Source organism: Saccopteryx bilineata, chromosome 6, assembly GCF_036850765.1.
Source record: "Saccopteryx bilineata isolate mSacBil1 chromosome 6, mSacBil1_pri_phased_curated, whole genome shotgun sequence".
Lineage (NCBI taxonomy): Eukaryota > Metazoa > Chordata > Mammalia > Chiroptera > Emballonuridae > Saccopteryx > Saccopteryx bilineata.
This window is the reverse complement of record NC_089495.1, coordinates 19914237-19928708: the sequence shown is the minus strand read 5'-3', so window position 1 is coordinate 19928708 and position 14472 is coordinate 19914237. Positions and strand designations below refer to the sequence as shown.

At 33.5% G+C, this 14472-nt stretch overlaps 1 protein-coding gene across 2 annotated transcripts in view; it reads right to left on the bottom strand.

The window, feature by feature from the left end:
* The window catches only part of SGCZ (sarcoglycan zeta), a 264535-nt gene that overhangs the window by 84803 nt on the left and 165260 nt on the right, over window positions 1–14472 (bottom strand). For both annotated transcript variants that reach the window (XM_066235784.1, XM_066235785.1), the window contains exon 3: window positions 2055–2142. In XM_066235784.1, coding sequence (XP_066091881.1) covers window positions 2055–2142 — 88 coding nt within the window. The remainder of the gene's footprint in view (window positions 1–2054; window positions 2143–14472) is intronic.

Here is a 14472-nt window from a genome sequence, read left to right as displayed (position 1 = left end):
GGGAAAATTTCTTACTACTTTTTAGCCATTGCTTCATCAAATATATATAATATGTTATAATGTTAAACAATACTTTTATACCTTATTTAAGTTGTATTGAAGGACACACTCATTTTGATGATATTAACATTTCTATTTCTTTAACTACTTATAATAGTCTGTCTTTCAGTTTTGACTCCAAATGTAAACACTTTTTTCCCTCCATACTCCCTTTTTTTCCCTACATCTTTCTTTGTTCTCTGTATTGTCATCGAAAACTACAAAGCAATGAAAAGATGGAGGTCACCAAGAGTAGACACCATTGGCCAGAGTGTTAAACAGTTTTTAGTTTAAACCTCAATGGATTGAATAAATTCCCTTCACCCACCCTTCCCCTCTGTCTCTTCATTCTCCTTTTCCCTCAGTTGGCAAATAGTGATACCATATTAATTCAGTTTGAAACGGTGGTTGAAAGTACAGTCACAAAACTATTATTCTTTATATTTCCTGCAGGAAAGCATGCAGCAAAATGCAAATGGTATTTGATTATACTCCGTATAATCAGACAGCTGCTTTGCTCTGCTAGCAGTAGTTATGCAGCAATTATATTACAGTGGCCACTAGTATATGTCTTTTTGTGTTTCATTTACATGTATGCATTTCAACCAAGGACCTTTTTAATCAGGAGAAGAATGTAAAAACAAAAATAGGTTTTATATATCTGAAGTGTTCTTAACATTAAGAAAATGAGGAATATGAAAAATCTAAAGTTTAGTTCTGTTTCTGTAATTCCAACATAACAATGATGAATTAGCATGGTCATTTAAACTGAGTGCCTGGTGCTTCTGAAGCAGTTCTATATCAATTGACATATTTAATTTCTTTAATTTTTAACACATTTGCATATCACTCTTCTTCATAATTAATACATTTCTATGTATCACAAATACTTTCCAGTAAGAGTAATGAATAGATACTTACTGACCAACTGTTACATTTTAAAAATATAAAGTAACTGTAATTATTATAAATAATATGTAATTATATTTTTGGAAATATATACTAAAATATAAGTTCCACTTTTCAGTTCATTCAAATGAATAGCATATCAAGATGTATTTCCTAGACCTACAAAGGAAGTGGACAGAACCAAACTCACACTTGTAAGTCTCACATTTTAAATGTCATATTTTTGTGTAGTTTAATTAAAGATATTGGAAACATTCTTCTGCATTAAAATGATGATGAACTTATTGAAATCAGGGTATCTCAATTCTCAAAATTGTAATTTACCATCTAAAATATAGTTTCATACACACACATATGCATGAACATACAAAATGCTAACAAGTGGTAGGCAATTTTCCCAATAAAAAATGTAGTTTTCACTTTTATAATTTTAGCAATTATACACACATTAATTCTATGTATTATCTTACATAATTATAATTGATGCTTAATTTGCCTTCTTAAAAAACTGAGTCAACTAATAATGCCATATAATATTAATCTCTAAATTAAAATTAACAATATGATAAAACACTAAGAATATATTATCATTAATTTTTTTATCATTTCTAAAGCTTATAAGTCTAAAAGTTGAGATAACTAAACTTCAAATTTATAGCTAATTCTTAAATGTTAAGATTTATTATATTCAGCTATTATATCATTTCTAATATATTTATGATAAATTATTTGCCTAAAATAAATGATACATAGACCACATAATGTAAGCCTATTTACTAAAATTTAAAATATACTAGGGACTAAAATTTAACACATACGAGGGAGATACTTGTTAAGAAAATTGTGCATTTTGTAATTCAAGTGTACAAATAACAAAATATATATAATTCAGTCCCACAATAACACATCAAGAAAAGGAATAACTACCAAACACAGGAAACCATAACTAGCCTCATGACAAATCAAATCGTGCAAGATAATTGGGTTGTATGAGATGTCTAATTATATAGTATAGAAATGATATGCTTTTGCTTTTCCCAATTTAAACACCCAGAGAGTTTTAAATGGAGTAAGATGGTACAAGTGATTTTACCCCAAACACTCACCTACTGTCAGCTGTCCAGTTAACTGCCCCATGTGATTTCTTGCATTCACTGTTACATTCCTGTCAGACTGTAAGACCAGTGGACTATCCTGGGAAACATGTATAAAATAAAGAAATCAAATAAAAATATAAATATTGTCAAAACTTAATATATAAAATTATACTCCAATAGTTTGGGTATTATCAAAACTCTATTTTTTTGTTTTAGATTGGGCAGCTATTTTAACATCCCAAACACTGGTTAAACAGTATAAAAATGTGGGTGTTTTATAATAACTACTATACAGAATAGGAATGTATCTACATTGATAAATGGGTTATAGCTTTTGGATGCAAGCATTTCCAACTTTACTGATTATTGTACATCACGGGTATAGTAACCTTTCTGCTTTTCTCCTCCCAGTGGCATGAATGTTTGCCCTTGGAGATATTTTAAATCGTATGCAACGGAGAAAGTCTCTTTTTAAGCTGAACTTGCAATTTACAGATCTCAGCTTAAATGTTATCTCTTCAAAATTGCCTCCCCTGAGAACTGCAACTATAGATTTGTTCAATTCCCAAACTCCCACTCTCCATTTATTTTGTTGAAAGCACTTATCATAAGACAAATTTGTTTTACTCATTTGTGTGTTTACTTTTTATTTGTTTCTGTCACAAGAGAAACCATCCATGGGACAGGGGTTGTGGCAGTCATGTGTACACAATTATATCCTTACTACTTAGTATACTGCTGAAGGAAAGCAGTTACTAAGTGCTGACTGAAGGGGTAAATAGACCTTCATAATAAATATTAACTTATCAACCCCATGTAGAAATTCCTTGTAAATCATAGATTGATTTAAGCAAGGAGGTATATAGAATATAAGATGTTTGCCTGAAAATTCTCCTTTAGCATATATATCTTGGTTGATGTTTCCTTCTATCACTGATTTAGTACTTAAGAGTAAAGTAATTTATTGAAGGGCATTATCACTGCCTGAGAAATTGATACATTAGGTTTTTCCACTACCTGTCTCAGACAAGTAACTTACAGCGGGCTACATTATCACTTTTATGATCTAAAATATTTATATAAACAGGTTGATTATTTATAAACTGCTCATTCATTCATTCAAAAATATTTACTGAGTTTCACAATGTGTAACAGTGTTCTAGAGACTTGGGACATTTCAGTGATTAGAACACAGAACAATACCTGCCCTTATGCAGCTTGTAGTCTTGTTATTGAAATTCTGGGAAATATCTCCTAACACTACTCTTCTATGTCACTTCTATGTCAATGTAAGTATACAAGTGCTTTCACATGTAAGTCATAGAAAAACTCTTTCAAGAGTAGGATGGGAATTTACGATTTGTGATTTGGGGGTACATAGGAAGCCTTTGTGGGCTTCTTCCTAATGCCGCTTTGTGTACCTTCTGGCTAGATACAAAGCGCTGAGCAAACATATAGACATAAACACAAACAAAACACACAATTTTCTTTTAAAAGGGTGATTTGCTAATATACCTAAACTAATATGTGATTTTTAAAAATAATTTTCCACATTTTGAAGATTATCTTTATACTGTAAAATGAGGCAAGTTGTACAAATATCATTATAATAAAATTTTATTTCCTTCTTATCTCTCATCACAACTTATTTCTTTTTCCAACACATCAAGTGCTATTTCTGTTGTTTAAAACATCCAATCTTTTATTCATAGATATTTCCATGATTCAAGGGTTCATTTTTGAAGATACCTAAAGTATTTTAAATTAATTACACTATTCATTTCAAGTAATATGTTTAAATTGTGTACAGTATAGATCAAGACTAAGACTCTTTGCAAAGAATTATATATTCAGTAAAAACACTGCCCAAAGAAAATGGCTCATATAAGCACAGAAAAGATTATATTTCATATTAGCAAAATTAAATACATTTAACTCACATACTTAAAACAAGGAGCTTTGAATTAAATAACAATTTGAATGTGAAAAACAGCAGAAACCTATAAAACACCTTGCAATTTAAAACAGTGTAAAAATATTTAGTAGAATTTCCATTCTCATTTTTTCAAAATCATTATAATACAAGATGTATGACTGTTATTTAGATTTTTAAAAATCAATGACAATATGTTTTCGTTTGAATTTCTAAACCTAAGTTTCTCTGAACTGTAGTATTTTGAAAAAAGCACAACCAATAGTACATATAATTTAAGTACTATGAAAGTAGTTGTTTAATATTTTAAGATAAGAAAAAAGTCAATTTTAAAAACTTATTTATAAACTTTCTGATTATTATTATTATTATTATTATTTTTGCAGAGACAGAGAGAGGGACAGATAGGGATAGACAGACAAGAAGGGAGAGATGAGAAACATCAATTCTTCGTTACGGTTCCTTAGTTGTTCATTGATTGATTTCTCATATGTGCCTTGATTGGGGGGCTACCGCATACTGAGTTACCCCTTGCTCAAGCCAGCAACCTTGGGCTCAAGCTGGTGAGCCTTGCTCAAACCAGATGAGACTGCATGCAAGCTGGCGACCTCGGGGTCTCAAACCTGGGCCTTCCACATCCCATTTCTGACGCTCTATCCACTGCGCCACTGCCTGGTCAGGCTAATTTTTCTGATTTTTATAGAGAAATAGACAAGTTAGAGTTGAAGTTTAATTATTATGTCTCTTTGTTTACATCATATTAATCCACTTTTCTCTTACCTAACCATAGATGATAATGTTCTTCTATCCCTGGCACTCTTCTCTTCGTTCACATAATTCCACTAAATTACTCCTCAGAATTAAATTTTTATATCTAAATTAAAATTTTACTATGATAAAAATAACAATCTTGTGACTGATTAAAAATTATATTTATTTACTTGTTTTAAAAGATTTTATTTATTCATTTTTATTAGAGAGAGAGAGGGAGAGATAGAGAGAGAACAAGGGGAGGAGCAGGAAGCATCAACTCCCATATGTGCCTTGACCAGGCAAGCCCAGGGTTTTGAACTGGTGACCTCAGCATTCCAGGTCGACACTTTATCCACTGCACCACCATAGGTGAGGCTGATTAAAAATTATAAATGTGCAACTAACAGAGATAAGAAAAAATTCTTTATACTGTATTCATCTGGACATCAATGTATTACTATGTTATACTGATACATTAAAATGAGATCAATTGAACTGAATCAAAATCAAGTAATTATTTTTGGTAGACAAAATGTAATGGAGCTGACCAGTTGGTGGCACAGTGGATAGAGTGTTGACATGAGATGCTGAGGACCCAGGTTTGAAACCCTGAGGTTGCCAGCTTGAGCATGGGCTCACCAGCTTGAGCTCAGGACCATAGACATGACACCATTGTTGTTGGCTTGAGCCCAAAGGTCATTGATTTGAAATCCAAGGTTGCTGGTTTGTGCTCAAGATTGCTGACTTGAGCAAGGGGTTACTGTCTCAGCTGGAGCCCCCTGGTCAAGGCACACATGAGAAAGCCATCAATGAAAAATTGAGGTGCCACAACTGCAAGTTGATGTTTCTTCTTTCTCTCCCTTCCTGTCTGTCTGTCCGTCTCTCTCCTTAAGAAAAAAATATATAATGAAGATAAAAGTATCAGTTTCATTGGCAAATCAGACCATCATTTCTGCATTATACATCAGCACATCAGCATTTTGAGGGGTTAGAATCAAGGCTTATTTATCTTAGGTTCAACACTTCACCTTTTATACAATATTTCCTCAGTACTAATGAAAAAATGCATATGTGATAAAATATATATGATAAAAATGATAGCAACTCTTTCAATCATTTAAGAAGGATACAATCCTACTTATAAATATGATAACAAAGACATTTTTTGGTGTAAAGCAGTAACAGAAAACTTCCTTTTACCAAAAAAGATTGACATTTAAAAAAATTATTTAGAAAATTAAATGTAATTTGGTGATATTGATCAATAAGAATACATATGTTTCAGGTATACATTTATATTGATTTGAACTACTGATTGTGTTGTGTGTTCATCACCCAAAGTTAAATCATTTTCTGTCAATGTATTTTGTCCCTTTTTGCTCCCCTCCTCCCTAACTTCCTCCCTTCTTTCTTCTGTTCATTTCCTCAAAGTTCTTTATATAAGAAAATCACTTCCACTAATAAATCATAGTCTTCCAGTCTCTTCTTTATGTTCTCTCTACATGTTTCTTCTGTCTTCCAAAACCTGGTAAGTAGTCTAGTTTTAGATATTAGAATAGATACAAGTATTCCCTCCTTGCTTATTTTCATTGAGAACATAATGGGGGAGAAAATTATTATCTCATGGAATAGGAATAAAGCATATAAATTCTGTAAGGTGAGTAGGTAGCATCTTATTCTGCATAGTGTAATAGTATAAATATCCTTTTCTTTCCTTTGCAGGAAGAAAAATTTCATATTTATATTTAAACATTTTCCCTCCAATCCAGGAAATCTTCCATTAGCAGGCATTTCACAGTCTTCTGGAGCTGACCAGCATCTTGGCTGTAACTCCAGGAAATATATCTGTCTTGTTATGTCTTGAGATAAAACTGATAGTAGATCCAGGAAAAAAAGCAATGATATCATTATATCGGCTTGAAAACACTGCTTACATTTCTTCACACACACATTCTTTAGCAGAGGATCTGGTTGTAAACTTGCTAATTAGATCATGGAAAAATAATGCAAAATGTTTTTCTCATTGCAATGCCTTTATGATAGGCTGTGCAACTTACTAAAGAAGAAAAATGATTCATTTCTTTGTATTTCTGTTGTGTTCAACTTTATCATAAATATTTACTGAGTACCTATGATGGGTTCAGCTCTATGCTAGTCAGTGGGTTTAGAGTAGAAACAAAGGAGACAAACATTTTTCTCTTACGCAGTTTATAATCAAGTGAGCCCTACAGAGAATAAACTAGATGAATAAAAACAAAACACAACTGAGAATGTTATAGCAATAAGCTGCTATGATAGATATTTCCCTAAAGAAGAGTGTAAGGTATCTAGATGAGAAGTTGTGGTGTATATATGTGAATAAGAAAGTGTAGGTTTTTAAGGTATTTCAGATTCTTATATTTATTGTCCCAAGACTGTTAGTAGCAGCAGCAGCTACCACCTGCTGATACTTAATCAGTGCCACACCCTGTTCTAAATCCATGTATGAATTCATCTATATATGAGGACTGAAGTAAAATTACCCATGAAAAGACATCAATAAATAAAGTGATTGTAGGACACCCAGTGGATCCTGATTATTTCGAATACTGAGTCTGTCAAGCTGGCTGCTTGATTCAGCAAATGACACAGCAGTTCTGTCCCACGATTTCTCCATCTATAAGCAGGGTTAGAGTGCATAGTCCAAGTTTCAGGATGTCTGGTTCATTTTGTTCCCTTAGGTTTTAGAGGAAACAGGGATACTCTTAAGCTGCACTCAGCCCACATATTTTAGTTTTACATGTCAGAGCTTCCCTAACTGCTGTCCTGAAAAAGATCATGAATTTATGATCAATATGGTTTAGTGTGGATGGTATAAATTTGTCATTTCCAGAATTGATACACTTTTACCTGAGCTAAGTTTTCTTATCCTTACTGACAGAAATTAGAATTTTTCAGTAAGGATTGGCTCCAGTTCTCTATCTTCCTGTTCCTCAATATCCAATCAGCTGTTAGAAATTTTTCTTAAATACACTTTTTCCTGTCTTTCTTGAGACTACTTCTGTAACAGATTGGTAACTCACATTGCAATAACCACTTCTTGCTTAAATTGACTTTTCTTCAAATCCACTATTATATATATATTGTATTATACAATATATATACTGTATTTTTCTGAAGCTGGAAACGGGGAGAGACAGACAGACTCCCGCATGCGCCCGACCCAGACAGACTTCCGCATGCGCCCGACCGGGATCCACCCGGCACGCCCACCAGGGGCGAAGCTCTGCCCACCAGGGGGCGATGCTCTGCCCATCCCGGGCGTCGCTCTGCCCATCCGGGGCGTCGCTCTGCCGCGACCAGAGCCACTCTAGCGCCTGGGGCAGAAGCCAAGGAGCCATCCCCAGCGCCCGGGCTATTTTTGCTCCAATGGAGCCTTGGCTGCGGGAGGGAAAGAGAGAGACAGAGAGGAAGGAGGGGGGGGGAGTGGAGAAGCAAATGGGCGCTTCTCCTATGTGCCCTGGCCGGGAATCGAACCCGGGTCCCCCGCACGCCAGGCCGACGCTCTACCGCTGAGCCAACCGGCCAGGGCTCCACTATTATATTTTTAAAATACTTTGAAACAAAAAATGTCCTCATGCTTAAATTAAAGCAAAACAAAATATGTATTGATTCCTCATCCCTAGTATGAAAACAACTTCACATCCTTAACACAGAAGGTGCTCCGTAATACGGCCCAGTCCTACTTTCCTGGGTCTGTTTCACATCCTTCACCATGGAAGAACTACGCACAGTAACAGGCTTCTGAAAATAGGTCACTTTCAAGTATTCTTACCTCACGCCTGAAACTCTTAACCACGTCTCCATCAGCTGTCAAAAGTACAAATATTTTTAAAGGCTCAGGTCACAGTTATGTCCTCTGTGAAGCTTTCCTGCTCATGTGGAGTCAAAATTCACCTCTCACCCTACAGAGTCTCAGTCAGGGCTGATGACAGTCCTTGACACGGGATTATTTGCCTTGTGTTGTTTTGATCATTCTTTTGTTTATGTCCTCATTTAGACTGTATTGTCCCCAAAATTGGTGTGTTGTTACTTCCTTGGACATATCTAGGCTTTTGAAGGTATAGCTTGTATCGTGTTTGACACCTACTTCATGTTCCATAAATGTCTGTTGAGTGAATGTACTGAATGTACACATTTATAACATACTGCACCCAGGCTACGTGTGCTCACTGGGATTTTGTTCGGATTACACAGAATTTACCAAGCTCTTGCTATGTCTTTTTCTTTGTCCAGAGAAAAAAAAAATTAAGTGAAACATGTCATATCACATTATGATTTCATTTATATTCATCATCTCTTGCTGCTCAAGGCAAACACTTCATTCCTTTCTGTAAGCACTTGACCTACTTAAAAAGCTGAAAACCAAATAATTGTTTTATTCTTTGGTTAATAAAATGATTACTTAAAATTTTGTATTCTTCAGAATGCAAAATATTTACTTTTTAAAATATGTATTTTGAAGGCATCAGTATTGATCATGAAAAGCAATGTATCTAGAACTGTTAAACAGACCTACTCATATTATCAGTGTTCACATTTTAACCCGAATATGAAGTAGTGCAGGAGAAAGAGCATTTATTCATCAATTTTTCTCTATTTCTACTCCCAACACTTTTTTTTTTGAGGATTTCCTCACTTTGGTTCATTTTCTGTAATAAATGATCTAGTCATGGAAGTCACTAATAGAATATATTCTGAGAATGTTGTGACTTCTGATTGCCCTTTGTCTCTTCCCTGACTCTTGTAAGCTATAGAGTCAAGACAGAAGTCCAGACACTCCTCCTGGGGACCTCCTTATCCCAGTTGTTATTCTTGAATGTATCTCCAGAATAATGCTGCAGATAGTGTTGTACAAGAAAGTATTCCATTTATAGGGAACCTTTGACAACCTGCCACTTCCTGGAGCATTCCATATGCTGTAACTTAACCTTTAGCCATGGGTAGGCTTAGAAAATGAATGCTTCTTGATTCAGTATTTTAAAAGGGAAAAACTACTATTGCTACTTAAAGTAATAAAGATCTAGATTAATAAAAGACTATGTTTTATAGTCTGATTGTTTTAATCAGATAACATAAAATTCCCATGTTTCTTGTCCTCTCAGATGACATCTACAGCATCAAGGACACTTTTTTCTCTTACCACCTCCTCATTGATGCTTCATTTCTTTCCAGTGGTCCCTTTCAGTCTTTCTTCAGGTTGTCTTTGCCCTCAAATTAACTGGAGGGTGACAATCTCCTCACCTTAATGCTGGGACTCTTTGCTCAACCAGAATACTCATGGGAGCCTGGCTGAAGGGTGTCCCAACTACTGGAATAAAGGAGACAGGATATTTCTTAGAAAGAATACATAAATTGTATTTCACTCTGGTGGACAGAAAAAAGCCCTACAGCTTATGCAAGTATTTTTTCTTTACCCAATTCATATGCCTGAAAAAAAAAAAAACAAATTAAAAAAATTAATTCTCCTAAATCATTTAGTTATATGAATCAAAGAACTAATTATATCCTCTAGAAATAAAATTTTCAAATGGGAAGTTGGTGGAAATTCCAGACCAAACACACTAGAAATCTTTTCCTTTTTATTTTGTAATAAAATGTTAGGAGTATGTCCAGTTTGTATATATTTATGTACAAAATAGACTTCATGTTACATGATTGCAAGGAATGAGGATGAATAGACAGTTAAGCGGGCAGCTAAGCCTCAAAGAAATTATTTTTCTTTTAGTTTGCTTGAATTTGGTTCTGGACAAAAGATAAGAAGCTTGTGGATTCTAAAATTAAAAATGAAAACACATTTAACAAAAAATTCATCTTTGTCAAATAAGATGTATTTATTTTATAAGAAATGTCTATGTGGAGGTAGGAAAAAGGGACAGGTAATTAAAAATTATTTACTGGATTATTTTCAAAGAAATACCTGTTTGGCTTTAAATCTGTTTGGCTTATGAAATGCTTATGACATATTTAGAGGTGATGATATTTAACACTGTATTTTTTTTCTCTCAGCAGTAATTAATAAAATAGTCTTCTAGAGCAAAGGTCAGCCAACTTTATCTTAATGGGACAGATAATAATATATTATTATATATAGTATCTTAGTATTATTATTATTATAGTTTTTTAATATTCTGTATCTAAAAATTTCAATCACTAAAGTAATTGAGATGTCTTGTTTCTGTTTTCTTTTTGCTTGTGTTAGCTCAGTTTTTTTTGTTCTTTTTGTTGTTTATTTATTTACCCCATAATTAATATGCAAGAATTTCCAGGAGCCAAGATTATGAAGAGGCTTTCAATTTGCTCCTTCTAAGTACAAAACTGGGAAGAGAATATAAATACAAGAGAGCAGGCCAAAGTTCATAAATTTTCCAAGGATACAGTATTTTTAACTTCAGTGGCCTAATGTCATTGTCCTATTCAGCTGGCTACGGACGTTCATTGCTTCCAATTCTAGGTATTTTTAAGTGTAACAAAGGGAAATTCTGATCCCAACTTTCATATCCTATTGTTTATTCAACTTTTTTTTTTTAACTTATGGCTTACCCATTATTTTTTTTTCCAAATTTAAATACCCAATTAAATAAACCTTTTTTTGTAATTTAGGTCTTTAGTAGGGTTTTATTTAAACATAGAGAATGTGTAAATTTACTAGAAGCCAAAGTTTTCTTTATAGGTACATTTTAACATAAAAAATGAAAATATTCTTCAAAAATATATAAAATGAGCATAAAATATAAATATGAAGGGTGAGAAAAATAAATATAAATAAACTAAGCTTGTTTAAGAATATTATGATAAGTAATTTCAACTGAGAGAACAAGGTAGGACGTACCTAGAAAACATATTTTCATATCATTCTAAAAAAGTGTGCGAATGCATATAAATTGAAGAGTACAAAGGAATTCATAAACAGTTATGTCACGTGGCTGTGTGACGACTGCAGAGCACTTACTTGTTCTGTTCGGTTATTACTTAGGTGTCATCCTTAAAAATAGATTTAATTACTAGAATCCCCAGAAACACTAATGTATTTCATATGTAAAGAATATATGTACCCAAAGTTGATCCACTGTATTTAAAAAATGTGGGTTTTTTTCCACAGAGAAAAAATACCGTAAGTTGTTTTACAAAGCAAGTTTTATTAAAACAGTAAAAACAACTACAGATTTCTAAATGGAATAAATGCACCAACCCAATATTAGTAAATGTTGGATATAAGGAATTAATATCATAACTGAGAAATCAGTGAACACTTTCTTAGTTAATAAATTATCAATAGAATTTTTGAACTATTTTTACACATAAAATATTACAGTTTTTCTCAATTGTTTTCCATAAAATATAAAGGACAGATGCATCTGAAGAACAAATATGCAGAGAAGGAAACCAAAAAATATTTATGCTTTATTAAAACACGACTTCTTCCAAAAAGATAGTGTGTTATACACTTAAACATGGTGTTCAATTGGGCACTAAAATCTATAAACAGAACTAAGGACCTTTGAAACTATGAAAAATAAATGTTTCTAAACACAAAATGTTGCTTGTTGCAACAAGCTTGTTGCTGGAGTGGAACTTCAAGTTTTACGTTAGCATTCCCAGCAGTTAAGGCAAAATACAAATGTCATGTTAAAATTTTCATTGCCCGATGAAAGCAAGACCAAAAAATGCATAAAGAGAAGTATTTTCCCCTAATACTGGCATTTAATCTTCTCTCTGAGTAATTTATATGTACTCATATGGAGCAATTGTTTCCTAATTCAGGCTAAGCAAATGGTTTCCTTCACTGTCTGCCCGGAGGACTGTCTGACCCAATGCTTTTGAGGGGCTAGATGTTGAATGCTAAGGAAGGAGTTAGAATTTCTGTGCATGCCAAAAAGTAAGTGAAACTGTAGAAATGAATGAATGAATGAATAAACAATGTTAAAAACCCAATTTTAAAAATAGAATATAGCTCTTAAATTTTGTTTCAACTCTCACTATTTGTTTGCAATAACAATATATTAATGTGGTCCTCATTAATGATTTATATTAAAGAAAATCTTTTTATATTTTATTCTCTCCATTGAACATATTTAGAGGTAGAACGACTGTATACTTATCATTTTAGGAAGTAAAAGATATAATTTAATCTTTTTATCTGTAAGAGGAATTTGTAATGTGTGATAGTAACTCGATCAGGTACATTTTCAATTTTGTAATTAATCAGAAACCAACTAATTTTCAAAATATTCTGTTACTCAGCTGTAAGTTATTACGTTTCTTATCTAATAGGCTTTACTAAAGCTAATTCAATGACCGTTTATCTACTATTCTTTCAACAAAAGGTACTTTAACTCAATATTCTTTGGAATGTGTTGGGGCAGTTGGTAGATAGTGAATGATGTGATACATATAGGATGCTTTTATTCAACTATACCCTTTATCCATATTTTTATCATGTACCTGAAGATTTGCTCTACTCTATTCATGAAAATATCTGCCATACAAATTAATTTTAAGCAGGATATGAGAGATAGATAATAGATGAGACAGATTTTGCCATGCAATTATTAGATACGTAAAATATGGTGCCCTAAACGTCTTTTATTGTGGTTCTCTTTGCTTTCCTATTAGATTCTCCATTGAAAAGATGCATTTAGTCCCAATAGGATGTAAAACCTGAGATCCCTAAATAGAACTTGTCTGCACCATTCTACAAAGTACCTGAATGCAGAGAATTTCTGCTTTCAATATAATCTGCTTTATGCTTTACATAACATTGCCCATATAAGTCTTATCATGAGTTTTGGATACTGTTTTTGAATCTCTATTTCCCTTTTCTTTTTAACACCTTGAAGGATTTAAAATCCTAAAATAAGTGCACCTTAGATAAAGATAAAATGCATCTCTATTCGAGGAAGACCTTACTTTGTTTGCATCAACTCCTTTAAAACCCTCCATCGGGTGAGAAATCCTAAAAGATTGACACTACCAAGTCAACCTCACAAACTGATCATGTCACTTCTTAACCACATAAGTCTACTCATGACAAATCTAAATTACCATCTTTCAAGGCTTACATAGAAGCTATGTGTCTGACACCAACTGTCTGACATGGACTCCTATTTCAGTCTCAGCTCAGAGAAATATAGAAGATTCTCTGACAGATATAGGCTTCCAGCCACTCCGTATGTGTGGACTAAGTGAGACATATATAAAAGATTATTCCTTTGTCAATCCTTCTGAAAAATCAGTTTTATTTAACTCTATTTAAAAACAGTTCTCATAGCCTGAACAGGTGGTGGCTCAGTGGATAGAGTGTCAGACTGGGATACAGAGGACTCAAGTTCAAAACCCTGAGGTCACTGGCTTGAGCGCAAGCTCACCAGTTTGAGTGCAGGGTCGCTGGCTTGAGCGTGGGATCATAGACAGGACCTCATAGATATGACCCAGTGGTCACTGGCTTGAGCCCAAAGGTCACTGACTTGAGCAACAGGTCACTCGCTCTGCTGTATTCCACCCCCCAGCCTGGTCAAGGCACATATGAGGAAGCAATCAATGAACAACTAAGGAGACTAGGGAGTTGAACTGTTTTCACAACAGTATCTACTATGTAACTCCATGATCTCCTTTGACATTCTAAATGACAACTTTTTTTTTTTTTTTGGTAATGGATGCTAAGAAGAGTTCTATTTTTTTTAATTAACTGGTTATGTTTCT